General features: G+C 42.9%; 1 protein-coding gene across 1 annotated transcript in view; it reads right to left on the bottom strand.

The window, feature by feature from the left end:
- The window catches only part of LOC146577006 (uncharacterized), a 135,174-nt gene extending 114,382 nt beyond the window's left edge, over positions 1 to 20,792 (bottom strand). The window contains exons 1-9 of the mRNA XM_085268129.1: positions 20,724 to 20,792; positions 19,602 to 19,722; positions 19,416 to 19,517; positions 18,840 to 18,938; positions 18,058 to 18,159; positions 16,987 to 17,065; positions 16,639 to 16,825; positions 14,716 to 16,510; positions 14,049 to 14,222 (exon numbers count right to left, since the gene is read on the bottom strand). Coding sequence (XP_085124255.1) covers positions 14,049 to 14,222; positions 14,716 to 16,510; positions 16,639 to 16,825; positions 16,987 to 17,065; positions 18,058 to 18,159; positions 18,840 to 18,938; positions 19,416 to 19,517; positions 19,602 to 19,690 — 2,627 coding nt within the window. The 5' untranslated portion in view covers positions 19,691 to 19,722; positions 20,724 to 20,792. The remainder of the gene's footprint in view (positions 1 to 14,048; positions 14,223 to 14,715; positions 16,511 to 16,638; positions 16,826 to 16,986; positions 17,066 to 18,057; positions 18,160 to 18,839; positions 18,939 to 19,415; positions 19,518 to 19,601; positions 19,723 to 20,723) is intronic.
- Between the last annotated feature and the right edge of the window lie 6,807 nt (positions 20,793 to 27,599).

Here is a 27,599-nt window from a genome sequence, read left to right as displayed (position 1 = left end):
CACACTGAGCTCAAAGCTCGGCTCCACTGTTTTATTCAAAGAAATCTACATTTATTTATCAGCACATTTAAAAACAGCTTGAGCCAAAGTGCTGCACAGAGTAGAGAGAAAATAGGAAACATACACAGTAATGACTATAAAGACTGGTCAGGATTGAAAGCTACAGAGTACAAATGTGTTTCCAACCGGCTTTTAAAAATGTCCAGTGTTGGTGACGACCTGATGTGAAGGGCGACTGTTCCAGAGTTTGGCTGCAGCCATCGATAAAGCTCACCTCTGTTTTTACGTCTAGTTCTGGTCAGAAGCTGCTTATCTGCAGACCTGAGGGCTCCACTTGGATTCTTTTGTTAAAGAGAGATAAGATGGAGCCAATCCATTCACAGATTTAAAGACAACCAGATCTGGAAGTGGATTCTACCACGTACTGGTAACCAGTGGAAAAAGCTGGTGATGGGTCGTCTAGCACAGACCCACCGCTGGAACCAGACAATTGATGAGGGAGAGAACTGTGACAGCGCCGTTCCTTCACTTGACCTCAGTCGCTCTCGTCTGCTCCCTCGTAACACTGCTCTTTATTGAGCTTACATGAATATGCACAAGTTCATTATGACGTCTTACACAAGTATGAACAAAGAGTACCAGTCTGTGCATAGTGTGTGTGTGTGTGTGTGTGTGTGTGTGTGTGTGTGTGTGTGTTTCTGTGTGTGTGTGTGTCTGTGTGTGTGTGCGTGTGTGCGTGTCTGTGTCTGTCTGTGTGTGTGTCTGTGTGTGTGTGCATGTGTGCGTGTCTGTGTCTGTCTGTGTGTGTGTGTGTGTGTGTGTGTGTGTGTGTGTCTGTGTCTGTCTGTGTGTGTGTGTGTGTGTGTGTGTGTCTGTGTCTGTCTGTGTGTGTGTGTGTGTGTGTGTGTGTCTGTGTCTGTCTGTGTGTGTGTCTGTGTGTGTGTGTGTGTGTCTGTGTGTGCGTGTGTGTGTCTGTCTGTGTGTGTGTGTGTCTGTGTGTGTGTGCGTGTGTGCGTGTCTGTGTCTGTCTGTGTGTGTGTGTGTCTGTGTCTGTCTGTGTGTGTGTGTGTCTGTGTCTGTCTGTGTGTGTGTCTGTGTCTGTCTGTGTGTGTGTGTGTGTGTGTGTGTGTCTGTGTCTGTCTGTGTGTGTGTGTGTGTGTGTCTGTGTGTCTGTGTGTGTGTGTGTGTGTGTGTGTGTGTGTGTGTGTCTGTGTGTGTGTGTGTCTGTGTGTGTTCCAGATGTGACCCTGTGACCCCAAAGCTGGTGCTAAGAGTCCAGCGGTCCCCCTAACAAAGGGCTCTTATACTTAACCAGACACAGAGTAGGTGTCCTCCTACACCAGGGGTCTCAAACTCGCGGCCCGCGGGCCAATTGCGGCCCGCAGGACGATAGTTTTTGGCCCCACCTTAATATGAAAATGTAATGTTAGTTTGATAATGTATGACACTTTACAGTGTTGTGGGCGGAGCTGAATTAACCCACCAATCAGGGTGGGATATGGATCTCAGGGGACACCAGCCGGGCTTGATGCAAGCAGGGAAACATTTCTCAATGAGTCAAAGTTCCAGCAGCGTTGCCCTGGAGTGTTTCTTTCTTTCCTGTGCCTGGCTGGCTTCCTCCTTTCTATTGGGCAAACGCCAACATTCGCCCCAGCGCGCTGCGTTCACAACACTTCAAAGAAAGTTGTTTTTTTAAGTTGCTGCCCAGCGGGACATTATACGTATATAGATTTATACACACGTCAGTGGGATTTAAAGTTATTTTTCCACAGAGAGAGATCTCATATTAACTCTCACAGTGATGCGTAGGCGGCGGGATAAAAGAAAAGTCATGAACTCAATGCAGCCCAATTTAGTCTGCAGTCACATAGCGACACCTGTTCATCGGCAACAACAGTCCCCGGTAACCCGGACTAATTATAGGGTCGCACCGTAATTTGTGGCTCCATGTTTTTATTTGCATCACTGCGTTTGCATTGCAGCAAATATGAACATTACATATATTTCAATATAATGTAAAAGCAGTCAAAACAACTAACATCAGAAACAGCTGATGTTATTTGTTATATGTCACGGTGTCATTTCCGCTTCTTTCTCCTGTAACAACAGCCCGGCGCCGTGAGCAGTCGCCTTTTTTGCGCTCGCTATCCCTGCACTTTCTACCATCTGCAAACGCCACGGTGTTCGTGTCGTCATGAAAGACATGAACATCGAGCGTAAAAACAAAGGAGACTGCTACCGGCTTTTTATCTGCCGATCGCCGTGCTACGGTTGCAAGAAAAAGAAGCAGAAATGACGTTCTCTACGCGTTGAGACGTTCCCCGTCCGTCGGCTAAACGCTTGATTGAAACTTCAATGCGACAGTGACACCAAGTAGAATTATAAATGTCACATAGCCCCAAACATGTCTTTTTCAAAGCCTGCGGTGAAGAGAAAGGTTGGTGATGAGCACCGACAATTTCAGGAAAAGTGGGAAATGCAATATTTCTTTGTTGAGCACAGGGGCACCCCGACCTGTCTTATTTGCACAGAGAAAGTTGCGCTGCACAAGGAATACAATTTGAAACGTCATTACACAACTAGACATGCTGAGGTGGATGCAGAATACCAGGGAGACGAGAGAGCGAACCGGGTTGCCAGTCTTAAAACAGATCTACTGAGGCAGCAAGATTTCTCCAAGAAAGCAACCAAAGAGAATAATGCAGCAGTCGGAGCCACGTGGTTAGTGAGATGATTGCTAAAGCAGGGAAGCCATTCACAGAAGGTGCATTTGTCTAAAAGTGCATATTGCAGGCTGCAAATATAGTCTGTCCGGGAAAGAAAGGTCAGTTTAGCAACATCAGCCTTTCTGCCAACACCGCAGCAGATCGCATTTCTGACCTGTCAAGTGACATTTATGACCAACTGTGTGAGAAAGCCAAATGTTTCAGTGTATACTCAGTCGCTCTTGATGAGACCACAGACATCACCGACACTGCCCAGCTCCCAATGTATGTCCGTGGTGTTGATGACAGTTTTGAAGTGATGGAGGAGCTGCTCACAGTAATTCCAATGCATGGCCAGACCACCGCTCAGCAGATATTTACAAGCTGTGTGATGCCATTGAGAATGTTGGTTTGCCATGGAAGAGGTTTGTTGGAATAACAACAGATGGAGCGCCATCAATGACAGGGAGGAAACATGGACTGGTGGCACAAAACAAACTGGAAGAGGAAGGCGTGGAGGAGGCCATTGCTCTGCACTGCATCATCCATCAGCAGGTCCTTTGCAGCAAATGCCTGAAGTTTGACAATGTGATGTCTATTGTTGTGAAATGCATCAACCAAATCAGATCCAGGGGCTTAAAGCACCGAAGGTTCTGAGCTTTTTTAGAGGAAATGGAGTCAGAATATGGGGATGTGCTCGACTTCACTGAGGTACGTTGGCTCAGCAGGGGAAATGTATTAAAGAGACTTTTTGAGTTGAGAGCAGAAGTGAAGCCTTCATGGAGAAGGATGGAGTTAGTGTTCCTGTGCTAACTGATCCCAAATGGCTCATGGACTCAGCTTTTCTTGTTGATATGACACAAGAGCTTTTTTTTTTTTTTTTTTTTTTTTTGGAAGTGACATCAGAAACAGCAGCATGTGACATCACGTGATGGCGGAGCTTCAGTTCATCCTTTGTCATCCTTTTTTTTTTTTTTTTAATAGGACAGGGGGAAAGAATGAAAGAAAGAGGGGGAGAGGAAGAAAGAAAACCAAAGGGGAGAAGAGACGGTGAGAAGGGGGGGAAGAGAGAAAAAAAAAAAAAAAAAAAAAAAACTCCTGGGTCACCTGGAGAGAAAGAAAAACAAAAAAAACAGGGGAGACAGCAAACAACAAAGAGCAACATAATAATAAAAAAAAAAAGCACCATCACAATAAACTAGCTAGTCATAGATATCAATAGTTACTAAATAATAAACGATATTGTGCAGCACGCAAGATAGACAGCGCACAATGTGCTTTGAGGCAGCAGCCAAGAAAGCTGTAGTCCGCGTCTGTGAATATCCGTGTGTACACCTGTGTGCATACCTGTGTGGATCAGCATGCTTGCATTCCAAAGGTTTCTCCATGTAATGATCTGTTAGGGAGTGTGGGGGGGCCACAGCCCTGTCCTTTATGGTATCAAGCGGGTATGGAGGAGATCAAAACTCCAGACATCCAGAGGCCCCCAGAACACAAGAGACCAAGGAAGACCCACAGAGGGGCAGCCGCGCCACTGTCCCAGTAAGAGCTGAGGAGAGTCCCAGATGAGGGCTCACTCAGCAGCCGCGGAGCAGAAGCCAGGGGGAGTTGCAGTGATGCGCCCGTGAGCTCCGCCGGCAGCCAGCTGTGCCTGAGTGACCGAGCCCCAGGCCGAGAGGCCGGGGGCACCCCACCTCCGAAATGGCCCGAGCGAGCCCCAATAAGCGGCCGCCAAGGAGTGAGCCGGCTCACTCCAAAACTATGTTATTAACAACACTAACAGGTCTGCAGTTTGTCCACTTGGCAGTTGTGTCATCAGTGCTTTGCATTGTTGTGATATTTTAAGCTGGAAGTGCTTCGGTGAAAAGAAAATTCCTTCTGTCACGATGTGCAGAATCCTTCATGTTGGTCGGCTGGTCCGTCTTGTTATTTTTTTAATACTCAAACTTTCCATCGAGAGGTCAGTGTGTGTTTGTCATCTTCCATATTGAGCTGATTGGTTCAGCTGCCCGTCACTAACAGATGTGCTGCACATCTGCACGTGTGCAAAGGTACCTCTACTCGGACAAACTGCTCGAAGTGCGTTGATAGAAACATTTCAGGGATTTTGAGTCGTTCTGCTCTCCAGATGTGTCATGTTAAAGGTTTTTATCATGTTAATCATGATAACAGATGAACCCCTAACCCTACATGTTAATTTTGACAGCACTGGTAAATCCTTTTTAATGTTCTTCTGTCAGATCATTGATTAGAGAGAGAGAGAGCAAGGAAGACCCACAGACTCAGCTTTTCTTGTTGATATGACACATGAGCTTAATGTACTGAACAAGACGTTACAAGGCCAGGGGCAACTTGTCAGTGCTGCCTATGACAACGTGAGAGCATTCTCCACAAAACTGGCGCTCTGGAAAGCTCAGCTCTCTCAGACAAACCTTTGCCATTTCCCAGCATGCAAGGCACTCGTGGATGCAGGCACACCATTCAGTGCTGACGAGTATGTTGATGTCATTTTGAGGCTACAGGAGGAATTTGATCCCAGATTTGCTGACTTCAAGACACACAGAGCCACCTTTCACATTTTTGCGGACCCCTTCTCCTTTGATGTGCAAGATGCCCCTTCTGTGCTTCAAATGGAGCTCATTGAGCTGCAGTGCAACTCTGAACTCAAAGCAAAGTTCAGGGAGGTGAGTGGAAAAGCAGACAAGCTTGGACAATTTTTGAGAGACTTGAGCCCTAGTTTCCCTCGGCTTTCCCGAATGTTCAAGCGGACCATGTGCCTTTTTGGTAGCACATACTAGTGCCAAAAGCTCTTCTCCACTTTGAACTTCAATAAGTCCAAGTACAGGTCCAGACTTACGGATGATCAGCTTCAAGACATACTGAGGGTCGCAACTGCTTCCTCCCTCAGGCCAAATCTGGCTCGGCTATGCGAGAGGAAACGCTGCCAGGTCTCTAGTAGAGATGGACCGATCCGATATTACGTATCGGTATTGGTCCGATACTGACCTAAATTACTGGATCGGATATCGGAGAAAAATAAAAAATGTAATCCGATCCATTAAATATCACGAAAGCACCTCACAAAACTTGCAACACGCCGTAACTCACCTCAGAACGTTAGCACGTCGGAGCAGTATGCATCACGTGATAGAGCGGCTGTGGCATGCGGGACCTGTCAGTGGTCTGGATAGCATGTGGAGCTTCGCTAGCAACCTGGCATTTCATCTTCGACAAAGTTATCCCCGAGAGAAGTAAAGCAAGTGTGTAAGTCCATCTCTGAATGTTTGTAAAGCATTCCTGCGTTAAGCTTAACGAGCGACTGCCTCTTCTTGCTGCTACTTCAATCATGAAACTGCTTAATGATCAGCTGATCGGCTTTTCTGTCGCCAGTCCGTCTCTCTTGTTTGTTTTTGGTCCACTTTGCACCAGAAAGAGGAAACCAGCGGCTGAACAACAGCAGCACGTTTAAACTTGATAAGCTGTTGTTACAATTTATTTAATATTACTTTCTACACCAGGATCTTTTTCTACGTAGCTGACGGCTGGTAACTGTGCAGGGGCGGATCTAGCAAAGTTTAGCCAGGGGGGCCGATAGGGCATTAACAGGGAAAAGGGGGCACAAAGACATACTTTTCTTTCTTATTCTCATTTAAAATGTCGAGCTTTTAATAAATAATTATCTGAATCTTACACCCAAAGTTTTAATTTGATGTAAAATGAATAGAAGTCAATTACTGTATATAGTGACTATTAAGTCTAATATATATACCCTAGTAAGCTATAGTACTTTTTCCTTTGGGAAGGTACCATCTGTGCAGTCTGCAATTTTGTTGAAGAAAGATGTTGAATCTATTTAATATTTCTTGAAAAATAATTGATTTCTGTGAATTTTTTTTCACAATGCATCAAATTAAGGTTGATTACGTCGATTAAGCATCATGAGGTGGAGCGTGAGGAGTGGTTCCCTATTTTTTATTTATTTATTTTTGTTGTTGCTGGGAGTTGGAACCCTATTAGTTAGGTTGCTTAATATTTACGCTAAGTACTCTTTAAAATACCAGAATAGGGAGGATGGTGTAGGTCTAAGTTTATTAGATTGATCAGTATTGCTGAACTATGAAATATATATTTTTTTGTATACAGGTATAACAGAATAGCTTTAGTGTAGTTGTTGTTTTAAACTTGAGTATGAACTTGCAGACTTGCAAAATGCAGCAAGATATTTTAAAAAACAGTTTTGTTGATTAAAAAACACTATATCGGATTCATATCGGTATCGGCAGATATCCAAATTTATGATATCGGTATCGGACATAAAAAAGTGGTATCGTGCCATCTCTAGTCTCTAGCAGCAAGGAGTAGGCAAGAGAAGCCATGTTCAGAAGAACAGTTCATTTTCTACAGTGTTCCATTCATGTTCAGAAGAAGGTTATAGAACTGTTAATACAGACATTTCAATCTAAATACAGCAGATATAGAAGCCTGAAAGATACACACAAGTTCACTGACTAAAAATATCTTATTATTATTTTATTTATGTATTACAGATTGATTTTTTTTCTTATTAATTCTTAATTTGTTTATTTATTTTTCATATTTTGTGTTAAAAAATAAAAATAAAGAGATTTGAGAAGATTGGAATTTTTTAACCATGCCTTTCTTGTGGAAAACCTAATGCGGCCCAGCCTCACCCAGACTCTGCCTGCAGCGGCCCCCAGCTAAATTGAGTTTGAGACCTCTGTCCTACACCATAAATCAGTAAGAGAGGGTACGACCTCTCTCATGGCCCCAAGTGGTGTGTGCATGCCAGAGCACTCTGGAAGGCACACAGAGTCTTTACACACTACTAAGGATCAATCCTCTATCATTATGCAATCAATTATACAACTCTAAGCATATATGAGTAAATATTTCTAAGTATAAATGACAATCAACAATATAAACCTTACAGCTGGTTTTAATAACAGAATTTATTTGTTTCTCAAATGAGAAAGAGCTATCGAGAAACACTCCTAAATCTTTAGTTCTGAACTTTTCCAGTGGGCCAAGGTCAACATTATTAGATAATGCTAATTCTTTTCCCTTACATTATAACAATGTGAGGAGTTAATGCTAAGTATACTGCCATTAGCGGCTAATTCTAATTAGGGGTGAATAATTATTAGTAGCTAATGCTAATATCGTTTTCTCTTCCCTTTTAACAATGTGAACAGCTAGTGCTAGGTAGGCTGATGCTAGCAGCTAATGCTAATTTGACGTGAATTAGCATTATATTAGTGAGGAGTTAATGCTAAGTAGGCTGCCATTAGCTGCTAATGCTAATTTTAGATGAAAAAGCATTAGCAGCTAATGCTCATATTGTTTTCCTTTGCTTTGTAAGAATGACAGCAGCTAGTGATACGAAGTCTACCATTATTAACTATTGTTAATTTGATGTAAATTAGCATTATCCGATAATGGTAACCCTTTTCCCCTGCATTATAACGATGTCAGGAGTTAATGCTAACTAGGCTGCCATTAGGGGCTAACTCTAATTAGGTGAATAATTATTAGCAGCTAATGCTATTATTGTTTTCCCTTTTAACAATGTGAGCAGCTAATGCTAATTTGATGTGAATTAGCATTATATTAGTGAGCAGTTAATGCTAAGTAGGCTGCCATTATTAACTAATGCTACTTTGACGTGAATTAGCATTATGTGCTAATACTAATACTGTTTTCCCTTACTTTTTAACAATGTGAGCAGCTAATTCTAAGTACGCTCTTGTAAATAGGTAATTCTAATTTAGTGTGAATTAGCATTATTCAATAATGCTAACACTGTTTTCTCTTACTTATTAAAAATGATAGTAGCTAATACTAATACTCTTTCCCGTTGGGTAACAACGATGTGAGGAGTTAATGCTAAGTAGGCTGCTTTTAGAGGCTTATTCTAATTAGGGCTGAATAACTATTAGTAGCTAATGCTAATATTGTTTTCTCTTTCCTTATAACAATATGAGCAGCTAATGCTAATTTGATATGAATTAGCATTATATTAGTGAGGCGTTAATGCTAAGTAGGCTACCATTAGCAGCTAAAGCTAATTTGAGGTGAATAAGCATTAGTAGCTTATGCTAATACCCTTTTCTCTTGTTTTATAATGATGTGAGACGTTAATGCTAAATAGGCTTCCATGAGTGACTCCTTTCCCTTGCATTATAAAGATGTGAAGAGTTTATGCTAAGTAAGATGCCATTAGCAGCTAATGCTAATACTGTTTTCCCTTTCTTTATACAACTTGAGCAGCTATTGCTAAGTAGGCCACTTTTCTCTGCTAAGGATTTGTGTGACCATGATGGAAACTCTGATAAGCTAATGCTGCTAAGCTAATGCTGTTTATGGGCCCTGTTAGAATCAATATTTCAATCTCATTCTGTTGTTTGAGAACAATAACAGAAAAATGTGCACTTGAGAACAAATTTATTGTGAATTCAGCTGTGAATGTACAGTTTGTCATTATTTAAGCTTCCATTTCCAAATGTTAGCTGACACTTTATTAGGTACACTGGTATCTATATCAGGTACACCTGTGACCTAAATGTTCCTGCAAACAGACTCCTTGGAGACCCCTACATAAATATCCATGAACTATCCAGCTAGACTAGTGTTTCTGTCCCTGAAAATATTCCTGCATGTGTGATTGTTCATGTGTCATCTGCAGGAAACAAACAGGAAGTGAGTGAAAGACACAGGAAATGTTTCCAGCTCTTCCTCCTCTATCAGATTTTCTCTCCATACCTGAGAGTGTCCAGTCTCCAGCCTGGATCCTTCAGTCCAGCCGACAGCAGCTTCATTCCTGAGGGATCTGGATGATTGTAGCTCAGGTCCAGCTCTCTCAGATGGGAGGGGTTGGAGCTCAGAGCTAAGGCCAGAGAAGTACAGCCTTCCTCTGTGATCAGACAGCCTGACAGACTGCAGACACACAAAACAACAATCTATCTGTCAACAGTTGTTTTCTCTTTGTCACAATAACATCTATCCATCCATTGTAACTTTATTTATAAGTGACAATACCCAACAGACAACAACAGTCATCTGAAGCTGTTTAACAGTGTAAGGTAACCGCCTCCACTGTGAGCAGCACTTGGTGATGGTGGGAAGAAGAACTCCCTTTGACACAAAGATCCTCCCAGTGAAAACAGGCTCCAGGAGGAGCATCTACCATGACTGGTTGCAGGGTGAGGGGAAAGAGATGAGCTCAGAGAGACAAGAACAAAACAGAGAGACAAAAGTTAAGGACATGCAGTAGTGACATATAAAAGCATCAGGAGTGAAAAGAGGGGAGAAGAAAGCAGAGCATCATGGGAAGTCCACCAACAGCCTGAGCCTATAGCAGCATAACTAAGGGATGGTTCAGGGTCACCTGATCCAGCTTTAACTATAAGCTTTATTAAAAAGGAAAGTTTGAAGCTGATCTTCAAAGTAGAGAGGGCGTCTGTCTCCTGAACTCAAACTGGGAGCTGCTTCCACACCCAGTCCAACATAGCCAGGCTTTCTTTGCTGCTTTGACAAAACCTCAAATCCCAGTCAGAGACGATGAGCATCATCACAGTGATGATCATTTCTCTGTAACCCAGGCTTTCTGCTTCAGGATCTGTGCACGCTCACAGAACAAGGAGACCTTTAAACATCATTTCACTAACTGGATGGACTGAGCTCAGCCTACAGATGAACTGGTGCCAGAGATCATAAAGAACATCAAACAGTCAAATTCAACACTTTTAATGGAAATATGAGATTAATGCTGCAGACAATCATGAAGCTGCTGAATTCATGAACATCAAGAATGCAGCGAGTGGTAAAATAAAGATTTGACCTCAGTGTGCTCAGTGTTCCTGTCTATTCCTAACATATTCCTAACATGATAGCTGCACTTTAGAGCTCTAAAACTGGAACTGACACATGTTTAAACTCTACATGTTACTCAGTACATTCAGTTCTGACACTCGCCCACAGTCCAACAAAGGAAACATGGAGATCACATCAGTTTCTCATCAAAGTCTAATTATTAGGACAACTTAACCTGTTATTATCTCGTTAACTCATTAACTGATTAACGTCAGCAATTATTTTAATCACAGTTTTTAAAATCATGATTATTGTTAAAGTGCTCACTGGCTCTGAATATAACAGCCATGGGTCACAGGAGGGATGTTGATCAGTGCTGGCTTTAAATGGGCGTCATTATGCGTCTCAGCCAATGGGAGCATTGAGGGTGGGCCTAATACTACTGCAGCGCTCACATGACCCAGGACAGAAAGAAAGGGGCGGGGACAGAAACATGGAGACAGGTACAGATCTTTGACATGTTCATTTTAAACTGTTCCAGGAGGCAGTGTTGATACAACTAAAGTTATCTGTTGTTGAAGAAGTCGGTCTGAGGAACGTTCTTAGGATCAACAAATGACGGCATGTATGAGCCTCAAGACGCAGCATCACAAGAAGAACACATGAGCTGTAGAAAAAGGAGAGACTACGAAAGCCACGGCGTTACAACGTGAACATGCTTGATCAGAGTGTGATTGTGAACAGGAGGAAGACTCAGCTGAGAACAGTGTGGTGGATACAGAGCAGAGCCCACCATCAGTACAGAGGCCTGTCCATTAGAGTGCTGCTCCAACATGCAGCACATGTACTTGGCCACAGCTGCAACATCTGTACCTGTGAAAGCTTCTTCTCTGTTGCTGCTCATATTGTGCAGAAGAAGAGAGTTTCTTTATCATCAGAAAATGTCAATGAGCTTGTGAGTCTTAGCAGCTGGCTCGGTGCAGAGGAGGAAGAACATGTCAGTCAGAGGAAGATAAATGCAGTTCATGTTGTCAACTCAACCTGGACTGTTGAAAGAGTTTTTCTTTGTCTGGTTTCTGACTGAGATTCTCCAAAGGAAATCCAGCACAAACACACACTTCACACACTCAAAGTCCTGCACAGTAAATGAGCTGATGAGCGTTTGTGCTGCTGCCTGATAACAGAACAATAGTTCTGCTGCTTCCTGTTCTGGAAACACACATTTATAAATGTTCACTTGCTGTTGATCAAAGGTATGTTGGTGGCTCTGGACGCTGAGGGAACTTTGTAAAAAACTAGATCAAATGTTAACGTCCTGGCAGAGGCAAAGAACTTTGATTTGATATTTGATTAGATTCATGTTTCAGCTCAGACTGACAGAAATATTTGAACTGCTGCTGTGTTAAAGGGAACACTGCTGTTAGAAAGCACCTGATCTGTTTCTGCACACTGATTGTTGCACTTCTCATACTGCAGTACTATTAAAATAAGTACACAATGCACTACTTTTGAACTCATGACTGAATGTTGCTGTAACAAAGCCATTAATGTGATTCAAAGTGTTCATGGTTTCCCAACACAACAAATGATTGCACAAGTGTGACTGATCCACTTTCTAATGTGTGTGTAGCCCACACTGTGTGTCACTGTGTCACAGGTGAGTCTGTGTGTCCAGGTTCTATGAGGACAACAGGATATAGTGACTGAGTCCAGCAGCTTAAAGTCTGACTCCATCCTCCATTTAAATAACTCACAGCAACAACTGAATAGCTTTGCCTTTGTGTAGCTGACACTTCATTTTAATGTCCTTCTATTCTGGTTCATCTGGTCTCAGTTTCTATAAGCACACAGGTTTCATCAGGACTCTATGACCTCAGTAATCTTTGCTGGGCCTTAATGCTCTGAACAAAGCTGCACATCACAAGACTAAATAGAAACGAATCAGTCTTTCATTCTCACTGCTGTTTGACTTCAGCTCTCAATGTCCCACCATAACCCATGGAAAGAATTACTGTCCATCCAGGCTGCTGAACATGAAGCTGATGAAGGTGGAGTATTGTGAGGGCTGATGGAGATGATGATGAGAATCCAGGAGCAGTGGGTGGATGGCAGCATCAGCATGAAGGATCAGTGTGAGAACACATCATCATCCACAAAGGAAACCAGTCTGAGTGTCTGACGCTCTTGTTAGAAAGACGCAGTCCCAGCAGTTAGCTTGTCTGCTAGTTAGCTGAGAGCTAACTCACTTGTACATTGAATACCAAACCGTGTAAACCAGGGGTGTCAAACATAGACTGGGATCATACCATTATGTGAAAGAGGACGGAAATGTCCCATAGACAGCAAGGGTAGTGGTAGAGACCAGTACACAGAGAAATGGGAGCTGTACTGGAATGCAAGCGTGTCAGGAAAGAGTGAAAAGGCAAAATGAGCAGCATCTGGCTGCATTTCAGTGATATTGGAGACCACAAAGCTGAGTGCAACATTTATACAGGAGATATACAGGAGACGCTGAGAGTAGAACTGATAAAATTAGGAGCTGGCTAAAGTGAGACCCATTTTTATTTCCACCCATTTTCCATTGTGGAGGACAAAAGGTTTCAAACTGGTCCAGGTCTTAAACCTCACGTGTTCTTCCTAATAGCAGTAAATGGATAAAAATAAGGCTTTTATGAAAACACTGAATAAAACTTGCTGCCTTTAAAAAGACTAAATGTACAGTTCAGTATTGAATACTACATAAAATAAACTATATATAAAGTGTGTCTGAATGGCAGAGATGCAGAAATATGTGCATGTAGCACAGAGCCACGGCTCAGTGTCTGAATGAGTCTCACAGACCTGAATGTGCTGTTGAAGCCATTTATAATTATAACGTAATTCTTTACTCGTTTGATCTGCTCCTTACCACAAGCCACCAGACGTGGAAGGTTTTGGACTTTTAACTATATTTTCTGAAGTTTTACAACTTTTCTTACTGTTAAAAACCTCGTTATGGCCATTCATGCTGTACAAAGTAATTAGACATGTGTGGTATCTACAGAAACGTCAGGATCTCAGCTAAAAGTTCACAAAACCATCTCAACAACCACCAAACAGCTGAAACAGCAGGTGAACAGATCACACAAAAAAGATGTAAACACAAATCCCCCTGATCATCTGTTTTTTAAACATGAAGCGTCGTTTTGGACGTTCATTTACTGCTGGTTCAGTGAATTTTGGTTGGACAGTGATGAAACTTGCAGCCTCAGAATCTGTGAGAAGTCTGCTTTCAGCACGCAACAGCATTGTTGTGTTGTGTGGATCCACCTCTGCAAACTCATCACTGTTTTACCATCATGTTTCCACTTAGACAATAACAAAGGAAGCAGTTCCCAGGAACTACTTCCTGTCTTGTTAACATAAGAGTACGTTGCCCTTCAAAACACCTCCACTTCTCCTCTTATTAGAGGACTGCCTTATTATTAATCTGCTAATTCTGTCAGTTGATGAAAGAAAAATGCTTGATCTTACCTGAGAGTTTCCAGTGTACAGTGTGGACTCTTCAGTCCTTCAGACAGAAGCTTCACGCCTGAATCCTTCAGGTTATTGTTACTCAGGTCCAGCTGTCTCAGATTAGACGTCTGAGAGCTGAGACCTGAGGCCAGAGCTTCACAGCTTCTCTCTGACAGGTCACAGTGACTCAGTCTGAAAAATAACAGATAAACAATTACAAAAATCAAACACTTCTGTTGAAGCGTAATGAGATACTATTATATTTAGCAATATTTCATCTTGTTTTGTCAGGAAACTGAGCACTGATGCAGAGCAACATGTGGAGAGAATCAGAGGAGAAGAAGTGAAGAGAGAACAGCAGTAAAACAACACTGAATTGTTCAGTGTTCTTTTGATATCAACAGAATGTGTCAAACTTCTTTATTTTGTATTTGTTTTAGTAGAATTGATGATTATCACTTAAATAACAACCACAGGCCAGGTCTAAATTGCACTTTGGTGACAGTTACACCCAGAAATATTTCAGAAACGTGGACAATTTGTGCTCCATTGTATTCAGTATTGAACAAACTGAGTACCAATGACCACTTAATATTTTTGATATTTTATTTGAGTTGTTCCACCTGATCTGTGTTAACTAGAATAAACATTTAAAAGCTAAAGCTATGATCACATATGTACTTACAGAGCTTTGTTGGAGGCTTTGACCACTGGCAGCAGCCTCAGAAGAGCCTCCTCTGAAGCAGAGTATTTCTTCAGGTCAAACACATCCAGATCTTCTTCTGATGACAGTAAGATGAAGACCAGAGCTGACCACTGAGCAGGAGACAGTTCATCTGTGGAGAGACTTCCTGATCTCAGGGACTGTTGGATCTCCTCCACTAGAGAACGATCATTCAGTTCATTCAGACAGTGGAACAGATTGATGCTTTTCTCTGCAGACAGATTCTTACTGAGCTTCTTCTTGATGTACTGGACTGTTTCCTGATTGGTCTGTGAGTTACTTCCTGTCTGTGTCAGCAGACCTCGTAGGAGAGTCTGATTGGTCTGCAGTGAAAGACCCAGGAGGAAGCGGAGGAACAAGTCCAGGTGTCCATTTGGACTCTGTAAGGCCTTGTTCACAGCACTCTGGTGGAGAGACTCTTTTTTTCTAAAAAAACTAGACCGCTTGGATGTTGTTTGTTGTTCTTCCAGCAGATTGAGTCCAGAGTTGCTGAAGGTCAGATGGACATGAAGAGCAGCCAGAAACTCCTGAACACTCAGATGGATGAAGCAGAACACCTTGTCCTGGTACAGTCCTCTCTCCTCTTTAAAGATCTGTGTGAACACTCCTGAGTACACTGAGGCTGCTCTGATATCGATGCCACACTCTGTCAGGTCTGATTCATAGAAGATCAGGTTTCCTTTCTGCAGCTGATCAAAAGCCAGTTTTCCCAGAGACTCCATCATCTTCCTGCTCTCTGGACTCCAGTGTGGATCTGTCTCAGCTCCTCCATCATACTTGACCTTCTTCACTTTGGCCTGAACCACCAGGAAGTGGATGTACATCTCAGTCAGGGTGTTGGGCAGCTGTCCTCCCTCTCTGGTTTCCAGCACATCCTCCAGAACTGTAGCAGTGATCCAGCAGAAGACTGGGATGTGGCACATGATGTGGAGGCTTCGTGATGTCTTGATGTGGGAGATGATCCTGCTGGCCTGCTCCTCATCTCTGAATCTCTTCCTGAAGTACTCCTCCTTCTGTGGGTCAGTGAACCCTCTGACCTCTGTCATCATGCCAACACAGTCAGGAGGGATCTGATTGGCTGCTGCAGGTCGTGTGGTTATCCAGAGGCGAGCAGAGGGAAGCAGTTTCCCCCTGATGAGGTTTATCAGCAGCACATCCACTGAGGTGGACTTTCTAGGGTCAGTTAAGATTGTAGTTTTGTGGAAGTCCAGAGGAAGTCGACACTCATCCAGACCATCAAAGATGAACACAACCTGAAAGTCTTCAAAGCTGCAGATTCCTGCTTCTTTGGTTTCAGTAAAGAAGCGATGAACAAGTCCCACCAAGCTGAACTTTTCCTCTTTCAGCACATTCAGCTCTCTGAAAGTGAATGGAAATATGAACTGGATGTCCTGGTTGGCTTTGTCTTCAGCCCAGTCCAGGCTGTATTTCTGTGTTAAGACTGTTTTCCCAATGCCAGCCACTCCCTTTGTCAGCACTGTTCTGATTGGTTCATCTCTTCCAGGTGAGGCTTTAAAGATGTCTTCTTGTCTGATGGTTGTTTCTGGTCTGTCTGGTTTCCTGGATGCTGTTTCAATCTGTCTGACCTCATGTTCATCATTGACCTCTGCAGTCCCTCCCTCTGTGATGTAGAGCTCTGTGTAGATCTGATTCAGGAGGGTTGGGTTTCCTGCTTTAGCGATGCCCTCAAACACACGCTGGAACTTCTTCTTCAGGGTGGATTTAAGGTTACGATGACAAACTGCAGCTTGAAGTTCTGAATGAGAAGAAAAATAAACACTCAATTCCAAAAAGAACTAATCTTTAAAACATGTTGCTCCATCTTCCATCTCTGGAAAATGTTCATTTATCCAGCAGCTTAAATCTTTAGATAAATCCTCTTACTGCTCTGCAGACGGTCAGCCAGCTCCTCCTGCTTCATTCTCCTCAGGAAGTCCACTGTGATCTTCACAAACGCCTCTCTGCTGCTGCTCCTCTGACTCTCTAAGCATTCTGGGTAACCTGGACTTAGAACCTTCTGGATCTTCTTCAGCTCGTTCTTCACAAAAGTGATGATGTTGTCCTCCAGCAGCTGGAACAGAATATTTATGAATGAGCCAATCAGACTGAAATCATGGAGCCAAACATCAGATCCATGTTGGACACACTGACGATCCACTGGTCTACAAAGAGCAGCATGGAGATGACTGTGAACAGAACAGATGTAACAGTAGTTGTTGTACATGTACAGACCATAAATATGGAGTCCAGCTGTGTTTGATGCTGCTGGGCAGACTGACCACTGGGAACCTCTGAGCTCTGCTGCTCCACTCTGTGGAGGAACCATGAAGGATTAGATCAACACAGGATAAAGATCCAGGAGTTTCTGCTCAAATAACTTCATCTGAATCAAGTCTGTCAAGTTTTAAACTCTCAGATTGTGAACATATCAGTAATTTTCAGTCTGTTTTCATGGACGTCCTTTCAGTGGTGATGTCAGGGATGATTTTGAAGAAGCTCATCAAACTGAACCATCAGCAGATCACTGCTCCAAAACCAGAACATGATCCGAGTCTCCCTCCACCACCAGAACACCAGCTTTACTAACGTGGTAGATCAGTGTAGTACAGATCAATAACTGATGAGTCATTTGATCAAAATCACTGAGTGCTTCACGTCTGACCCTCTGATGCTTCTGTAGACATTTTGCATATTTAATGAATGTCTGACAGTTTTACATTCATTCTATGAACACAGTGGAAATGTTGTGTTATAGTCTCCATGTTGTTTCCAGCATCATAAATTCTTAAGTTCAGAAAATTAGATTCTTTCTTCACAGCTGAAAAACAACAACATTTATTCTCTATTGAAATCTGCATCGTCCACTCCAAAGGTCACAATCTGAAGGTAACATCTGGTTTTGTTCCCTGTGGTTAACTCTGAGCATCAGTATGGTGGGATTTATCCACTACATCCACACCACTGTGGTTCAGTGTTGTCCTGATGGAGTAACAGCAGCCAGTATGATCCAGGCTTTAGCTGCTGGGTCTCTGTGTGACCTCTCAGACTGTTTAACAGATCAGACACAAAGAGAATCAGAGCAGCTCTGTTCTTTAAAGACAAACATGAACCCACTCAGGTCACACTTTCCCCACAGATATGAGCATCACTGTCCTCAAACAGCAAATGACCAAGTCGAACATTTGGATCTTTTCTCTTTCATTGTTTTCTTTTTAATGAATCTTTGTAACAATCTGAGGATGTTTCAGGTCATATTTATCCAGGAAACACAAACATGTAAAGGAGTCATCACAGCTCTCTGACCTCGTTGCTCCAGGTTCACCACTGAAGTCTGGATTATGATGTTTGGACCAGTCACTCCTCACAGACGGACAGCTGGACCCTGCAGACTGTGACCTCTGACCTCTGCAGACACAAACATGATTGAAGCAGCTGTGATCACACAGACTGCAGATAATGCAGCTGTTTCCTGTCAGTAACATCCTCTTAGATTAGAGTTCAGCTTTTTATAGGAAAACAAATGTCCCTGAATGCAACAGTGAGACACAGTCTGCCTGTGTGGCTGTGATAGCTGCCGTTAGGAGCGCTCATGTGTTTGCAGTTAGACGAGGAGATGTTACCATCATGGACATGTTAACAAATCCTGCAGCATCACGTGGCACAAACACTTTGTGTTCCTGTCTCACACGACGAGCCTTTGTCTAATGCTCTCTGAACACTTTTCTGAAGAGGAGCTGCACAAACCTTTGTTTGCTTTCTAGAGCAGCGTCTCATCCTCACAGAGCACAGCTGGCACGCTTGTTACCGTTAGCTTAGCCACCAGGCTAAAGTCAAACTACCCACTGCTAGCAGCTGTTTCTATCATAGTTTAGGATCGAGATGTGTGAGGTCGAAATTTACACCTGTGATTAAAATAAATAGTTAAAAACAGCCAATTGTGTCCAAATGTGTCTTAAACCAGATAAAATGACAGTTACAGCTGAGCCTGTGTGTTCTTGGAGACACTACTGCTACAGAGATGCATTTTAGAAACCAGGAAACATCAAATCATTTAAATCAGAGAGTTCATCTTACTAGCAGCTCACCTCTCTGCAGCAGAGACTTTAAAATCAATGTAGCCATCTTTAGACCAGTCACTCTTTAAGGACACAGAGCTGGGTCCAAGTTTGAGTCTCTGATGGATCCTGAAAAAAGTTGTAAATCTTCAGTTAAATTCTCATCACATATCAGCTGATATTATTGGTGTTAGCTTACCTTTTCTGAGCTGACTGTCTTTGCTCAAATCTCTTAAGGGCATCTTTGACTCGGTTACTTTCATTGGACACAGAGCTGGGTGGAGGTCCAGGCGGGTTCCTGTGAAAAACCATCATGGACATTTAAACAATTCATGCAGCATCACGTGGCACAAACACTTTGTGTTCCTGTCATCTGCAAGCAACAGGAAGTTCATTAATAAAAGCGGGATGGAGACGCGACTGTGTGTCCAAATGTGTCTTAAACCAGATGAAATGACAGTTACAGCTGAGCCTGTGTGTCCTTTGTGTCCATCTCTGTAGGAGAGCAGTGTCCTTTGAGACACTGCTCTCCTACAGAGATGCATTTTAGAAACCAGGAAACATCAAATCATTTAAATCAGAGAGTTCATGTTACTAACAGCTCACCTCTCTGCAGCAGACACAGGCTGGGATTTAAATTCAATGTAGCGCTCTTCAGACCAGTCACTCTGTAAGGACACAGAGCTGGGTGGAGGTCCAGGCTGGTTCCTGTGAATAATGATGCAGCAGTGATGTGAGTGCTGAGCTGTGACATGGAGAAGAGTCATGGACAGTTAGAGATGGTCATCTCACCTCTGAGCTTTGGTCTGGCTCTCATGTTCCCCACACAGAGTGCTTTTAGAGGGAGGGACTCCCTCCTCTCTGTCCTCACACTGATCCATGCTGCTCAATTCAGCTCACACACACTTTCTACCTGCAGAGGAAACACAAATCATTCATGTGCACATCAGCTGAAATCCTCCTTTCATCATGTGTGCTGTCCAAATATCAGCTGCTTCTTTCCTGCTTCATCTCAGTGTCAGCTGGATGCAGTCAGACAGCAGTGTGAGGCAGAGGAAGCTGCCATCAGCTGCTCTGCTATCAGTCCACTAGATGGAGCCTGAAGCACACACGATGCATTCACTGACACACACTGATTCACTGTGACTGGAAGCTTCAGTCAGTCCAACACGTGTGAACAACATTTTAAACCTTTCAGCTGATCCAGGATTCAAAGAGGATCAGCAGAGTTAAAGCTTCACACTAATTCTTGCTGCTGAGTTTGCAGAGAACTGCACACACACTGATTCACTGCTAATGAGAAGCTTCTTCCATCCAGTAATTCATCATCCATCAGCTCTGCTGCTGCTCTCAGTCCTGGACTCTGATCACACACTAAAAGCAGCTTTTTAACTCGTGTCTGTAAGAACTCTTAGTGTTAGCTTAGTGTTAGCTTAGCTTTAGCTTAGTGTTAGCTTAGCGTTAGCTTAGTGTTAGCTTAGCGTTAGCATGCTGTGTGCTAGCTCAGCGTCAGAGCTCTGCAGGTGTCTCGTGTGTAAATATTAATCACAGTGACAGTAAAGGAGGTAAAGGGCTGTGACGTCATCACGTACGCTGCGTCCTCTGTGGGCTCTGAGTGAACTCAAAGTACAAACTACAAGTACACAAACACGAACGTAGCTCAGAGTGGCGGACACACTCGGCCTCGTTGGTCCAGCTGTGAGTCCGTTACCGTGAACTATGGAGCGGCAGATTTGTGCTGAACTAAGCTGCACACAGCTGATGTTAGCCAGGAAACATTACACACTGACTTTAATGGAGAGACCGGAAATACAAACACACACAGTTTGTTGTGTGAAGAAATCAAACACGAGCTGAACAAACAGTAAAGTTCCTAAAGACAAACTGTTAAAGGAGGAAACAAAGCAAACTTACAGTTTCTTCACACACCAACAACAAGCTCCACTCCACACCTGGACACTAAACACGGACACACAGGTGAGCTGCTTCCTGGAAGGAGGCGGGGCTCCACCTGAAACTCAGCACAGGTGGGAGGGGCTCAGCTCTGTGTGTGCTGATGTGTTAACTTTAAAAATATGCCGTCTGACTGCTCAGACTGAGTCAGAGTAAAGTTCACATGCTGACGTGTGGAGACATGAAACCTTGTTGTAGCTGCAGGTGTGAACACACTGATCCCAGATCAGCTCTGCTGTATTTGTAACATGAACATTTCTGCTGCAAAGCTTCAAATGTTCAGCATGTTTCTCTGTTTCCAGTCTATAGATCCAGTCACACTTTCTACCTTCACCTGTGCAGTAAAGACTGAGAGCAGAGCTGAAACCAAGCGTCCAATCAGTGAGCAGCATCAACACCTGAGCTTCATTCAGACTCTGTTATTGAAGATGTTGTTGGTACAAAGTTCATCTGCTGCTCACATGAATCCATGAAAGATTTATTTCACTGAATGTTTCTTCAAAGCTCATTTCAACCTGTTGAAGTCATGAATGAAAGTGCAGACTGAGAGTGGATCACATGATGTTTGAGGTGTGTCATGTGACATGTTCAGTATTGTCACACATGTCTAGATTGTCCCTGATATCATAACTGCTCAAACACTGATGATTATATTTGAAGAATTATTCCTGATGGCAGCAAAGTTTGAATGGAGCTCTCTGTCTGTGCTGATTTGTCGCCCTCTGGAGGTCAAAGCACAAACTGCATGATGTCACTGTAACCACCACAGTGACAGGAAGTGTTTTTATGACTGAAACACTGAAATGATGCTAACGGCTGTCGTTAGGCTCACTGACAGCAGTGCTGATGTGTTCATGTCAAACACTGGCTCAGGTCAGACTCCTTCATCCTTCTCCAGCGTGAGGCCGCCCTCAGACCCACAGGAGCTCTGACCTTTGACCTCCTGACCCTAACCATTTTAGTCTTGTTGCATCTTTAAATGCAAATCCATCCAAACTGTAGCCGAGCAAAAGAAGCTGGAAGCTGTTCTATGAATGATGTTGTTGAAGGAGCTTGGAAAGAAAAGCGTCTGGACTTCTTTAAGTTGCTTGAAGAGGGACATGGACGCCTTAACGCCCACTCACATCCTGGGACATTTGATCACAGGAAATCACATGATAGCGTGGGGCTAGATCTCACAATGGGTTCACCCAAAACCTTGGCTGATTGAGACCCACACCCGTTTTCACGGAGGAGGAGGAGTTTCACATCCTGAACATGTGACAGCCTGGTTTAAAGGGACCAAAAGTAACTGGACACCTGATTCAGTTCAGGTTTATTCATCCGCTCCAAACCACAGCAGCAGTCACCTCCAGGGAACCAGCTGATCCATGTAACTGGGGACAGACCACAGCCCAGAGCACTGGTTCATGATGTGTTTGTGGACTGTAGGTTGTTTGGATAGAGATGAGATGTACTCAGCAGTCTGTCTCTAATGTTTAATGAAATGTTCTGAAGATGATAATAACTTGTGATTTTCTTTTGAATGAATCTTTAATCGTGTTGTAGGGCCTCTGACTCTCATGAAGATTTTCACATCAATGTGCTTTTCACAAAGATATTAACAATGAAAATGACGTGCAGCCCTGAACTACTCATGCGTTAACTCAGCGGTTCCCAACCCCCGGGTCACGGACCGGTCGTGAGTCGTTTGGTACCGGGCCGTGAGAGTCGAGGCTCGGTGTGAAATTGATGGTTGATAGGTTTGTAGCATAAACCTGTTCGCTGGATCGTTCAATCCAGCTACACAGCAAAGCAAGACACGAGTAGTTCTTTATGTTTCTCGTGCACGGGAGAGAACTGGACCAATGCCGTTCCTTCGCTTGACCACAGTCGCTCTCGTCCGTTCCCTCGTAACACTGTTCTTTTATTGAGGTTACATGAACATACATAGGTTCATTAACATACACGTGAACAAAGGTACCAGTCTGTATGTTATGTAGGTGTGTGTGTGTGTGTGTGTGTGTGTGTGTGTGTGTGTGTGTGGAGTCAGAGTGTGACCCCATAAACGACTTCCCTAAACCTGCTGGTCTGGAAGTCCAGCAGTTCATTTAAACAAAAGGCACTTAGACTAAAACAGACATCCTACCACAAAACAATAAGAAGGTAGCACCTCTCCCATGATCCCAGGACGTGGGTGTGAATGCCAGAACACTCTGGAGTCACACAAAGTCTTTAAAGACTACTATCATTACACAATTGGTTCTACACCTCTGAGCATATATGGTTAGATATTCCCCAATAACAATGACAATGATAAAATATAAATCCAACAATGGTTTTCAGGGTTTTTATCGTTAACTTCGTTTCCCTGGGTCTTTTCCCGTGTTGTAGTCGTGTGTCTTATTTTGAAAGAAATGTTTACGCGTTACCATAGCGACCAGAGAGCATTAAGGGTGCAGACAGGTGCATCCAACAACATTTTATTTTCCCTTATTTGATTTATGGACCTAACTGTATGATCTGGACTTTGGCTTTAATGCTGCTCCTCTTCATCATTGCTGTGTTGCATTTCCATCATTCTGCTGCTGGATTCACTGCAGGCTTTAACAAACACTCCTTTGGGTCCAGGCCCAGCCACGTGTTTGTAAGCTGCTGTGCTCCTCACAAATAAAGCCTGAAGCAGCTCAGACTGTTAGAAGCAGCACTGAGCCCTGTTACAGTTATAGTGTTAGAGCAGCGGCTGCAGCCTACAGCATTTAAACTAGCTGACAGTAAACACATCAGTCCAGATGTTACCACATTACTTTGTGATGCTGAGAGTTAAAGGAGACTGGCTGATTAAAATCCCATTCCTTACATCACCGTCCTCTGCTCTGACTGCTTTCATTTAATCACAATCAGAATACTTTTTTGATCCCAGGGGAAATTATTTAGGTTACAGTGCTGCAGCACAAACAGGAACAAAGACACAACACACTAAGTAAGAAATAGCACAACATACACAATATATACATGCATACATATGAGTCACTTATAAGTAACATGTGAGTGCTGGGGTCTATGACAGCAGGCAGGTCTGTATTTATGTCCAGGCTGACATGAACAGCTAGTAGTTCAGGGTTCAACACTCAGGAAAGTGTGTGACCTTCCACACTGACAGAAGATGCTAAACATGACTTTAAACTGTTGTTTGTTAAAGCCTCACAGATCTGAGAGCAGGGCTCAGTGGGTACATGAGCCTTTATACATGAAGGCTTTCTGTTTCCAGGAGAGGAAACATGTGATCCAGCTGTGTTTGGTCACATGGATCTGCTCTGCATGGATCACCTGACTAAAACATGTTATTATTGTTCTTACAGTCTTAAATCGGTACATCAGGCGGGTCACATGACACCCGGGGGTGACAGCAGCATCTTTCCTCTTTAGAAAGCTGCTCTCTGTCCCAGGAGCTGTTGTCACAGTAACAGCAGGAACAGGAAGTCACATGCTCTCTGCTCTGTGATTGGCTGCTTCTTATCTCAGCTTCCTGCAGAGGGTGGAGGTCTGCTGATAACGCACAACAACAGAAGTGTGACTTTCACTTCCTGTTTATTGCTGTTGTTCTTAAAGCTCTCAGGCGATGCTGCAGCGCCCCCTGCTGACACAAACTCCTCCCTCTGTCTCAGAGGTCACAGGTCAGCCTGCTGCAGAGGGTCTGCCTGTTCATGGACTTCCTGTTACAGAGACGGGTCTCAGCGTCAACACTGGTTTCTGATTGGACGGTGTGGAAACCGAGCTTCCTCCAGCCGAGTGATGTGTGGATTCATCACTCTCTGTGGATCAGTGTAAGTCTGTGTGTGGGTCAGCTGCAGGACTTGTTTGACCTTTGACCCTGGCAGACAGAGCTGGTTACTGCTGTGTGACTCCTGCCGTCGCTCCACTTTAAATTTTACTTAAAATAAGTCCTGACATGGCCCCGCCCCCTCTGACCTGCTGCTCCTGGATGTGCTGAGGACACAGCGGAGGCTCAGAGGGGGCGGGGCTTTTCCCGTGGCGGTAACCAAACTGCATTAGGTCACTGCACTGCCAGTGTTTAACCACACCTCTTCTGACTGACCTTTGACATGTTGTTTTGGTGTGGGTGTGGCTTTCCTTTAAATCACATGATCAACAGCTTTAAGATGGAGGCAACTCGCTCAGTGTTTCCTGTTTCATTCTTAGACTGTGGCGATGGTAAGTAGCAGCTTTTCACTTGTTACCTGGCATCTTTTCAGCCACCAATGATAGTCATTGTATGTTATCAACATTTCACTAACTATGTTTTCTCTCATGTTTAAAATAGGCCGACCAAGAGCAAAATAGGTATGTCTGCAGACTCTGCTGTAGCCAAAGTTATCAGATCTCCTGTGTTTTTAAATCCCTAACTGCTCGATCATTATCATTTTAGAAGACAACAATTTCTCAAAGGAGGTTCAAAACTAATGCCTACAAGATTACCAAGAGGATGGTTCGGGGCTCTTACATGACTCCGGGAAGTCAACACTTGGTGGATGAGGTGTGTTACCTTTGACACTTTTAAGACAGTCCTGTTTATCACTACTAACAATAAGCAAATATGTTTTCACTCAACAGATCCTTCACAGCATGTTGTTTCTGGGCAAAATCAACAACATCCCCTTTTCTCCAGAAGAAATCTTCCCTAATCCTTTTGTTTTGACATGGTAAGATAACTCTTCTCACATTGTCAGTCAATCTGACAAACTTCCAGTTTTTAGGAAAGTATAATGCAAAGTGCTTTTTTACTGAGAAATCCAAAGAAAATCCATACTGTACCTTATACTTCAACATATGCTTCTAGCTATACTTCTCCACCAAACACAGAGACTGCAGGAGAGCTGGAGACTTGCTTCAGAATTTGTTAGTTCTAAATAATGTCTAACAGACTCATTATTGGAGATGCTTACAGTCTTCAAGGCGTATATGATGCTGTCACTGTGTAGCTGCTGGATCTGTTAAGTCAGCTCAAAGACTCTAAATTCAGAGTGTTTTGACAGCCCGGCATAGCAAAATAGAAAAAAAAAAGGTCAATTAGCAAATTTAATTATAAATTAGTGAGAACAAAGATGGATTTTTGCTTATTGATTTAAAATTAAATAGATTTTTGTGACTTGTTTCACCCCCTATCTTAAAATGTCTAAACCAAAAGCATCCAATGGTCCTGCATAGTTAAACAAGTCAAGCAGCGAAACAAACATGTTGATCAACTTTCTATGAAAAACAACTATATAATCAGGTGCAACACTTTGACCAGATCTGTAACTGTTTTCAGATCGTCCTGCAAAATAACTCAGAGAATGAAGAGCAAATAAAGCAGAGTCTGCAAGATCTCCTCACAGACTTGGACTTAGAAGAGAATAATAAAAAAACAGCTTTCGTCTCGTCCACCATCTGCATTTCTCAAAAATCCCAAACCAACAAATCAGAAAGGTACTGCGGAGTCTCCATGTCCACCAAAGGTCCTAACGCTGGGAAAATTATGATTGCTGCCTCCTGTCTTAGCAAATGGCATAAATATGTATCTGGTGCGGTGATGACCTATTATCCAAACACAGTCCAGAAAGATTACTTTGATGGAACAATTGAAGTACCTGGAAATATCAGGTGTGAGGCTTTTTGTCTCCGTGATGGTGCCAGAATGAAGCCTTGCAGATCATGTAAGAATTTGTTTGGCTTGAACACAGAAGACCTCAGAGAGTGGCCATATGGTAACTGTGCTGAAGCTGAGAGCCTGAGCAATTTGCTTGAAAATGAGAGAGAAGTTGAAACACATGTGGATGAATACTCAGCTGAAAAGGACAACAGGCAGAGAGCTGAGGATGAGGTTGGTAGGGTTCTTAGAACTGTGTTGCAAAGGATTCGGTTTAACTGGACAGGTGAATTTTACAACCCAGAACAAGAGTGAGATTTCATGAAATCATTTGCATTCATCATTCTGATAAATCAAAGATTCTCTGCTCTGACAGCATCTGTGTGGATTTTCTGTAATCACAGAGACGTGTATAAGCATGTTTACTTTCCATCTCCATGTAATTGTCACATTTAATAATTAAAACTGGCTTCTATGGGTTTTTGTTTGTTTGCTTACATATCTAGTGTTTAATGCAATATGAAGCATTATCAGACAGCATTTATTGGGAAGAATCCCATATTTATACTGGTCTGTACCCAGGGTACACAGAAAATAAAAACACATGTTTTCTTATTATGATCCCAACTATAATTTACTTAAGCAAAAGCACTACATGTGTAGTTATAATATTTATAGCAGTTACTGTTGAGCTTTAAATTTATCATCTTAAATGTTTATATGCTGATTATATTGCTTTATATAAGAAAGGCCTAACTCTGAGTACACTCTGTGCCAAAAAGTGCTGACAGGAAACTGCATGCTTTTGCAGAAACGTGCTTTTGCAGCTAGAAAGTGAAGCTGATATATATCAGTTTTAATTAGTTTTTACCAACTGCTTGCTAGGGCAATCCCACGAGTTTGGTGTTTTTGTATTGAACATGATTCCAAGTGCTTTCTATAACACATAGCAGAGGTGCCACAACAAAGACTGAGAAGAGGACAGGAAGAGACAGTGAAAGAGATGCACTCCTTCGCCATTCATGTTAAAGCGTTGCATAGCTTTAATTTTAGAGAGTGTTGCATAACTTTAGTCATTTTTCTACCACAGGTGAAGCCAAGAATTGTGAAGCTCTCTTTTGGCCAAATACCAGAATCTGTAAGAAGAAGAAAAAACAAACAATCAAATAGGTCATTATTAAGAGGACAACAATCTCTTGATGATTATCCACAGTGTCTTTGATAACTCT

The sequence above is a fragment of the Mchenga conophoros genome, linkage group LG3 (genome assembly GCF_057382185.1).
Source record: "Mchenga conophoros isolate Kocher_MC1m ecotype Shallow Benthic linkage group LG3, M_conophoros_male_GT1.1, whole genome shotgun sequence".
NCBI classification, from domain to species: domain Eukaryota; kingdom Metazoa; phylum Chordata; class Actinopteri; order Cichliformes; family Cichlidae; genus Mchenga; species Mchenga conophoros.
This window is presented reverse-complemented; position numbering and strand designations above follow the sequence as displayed.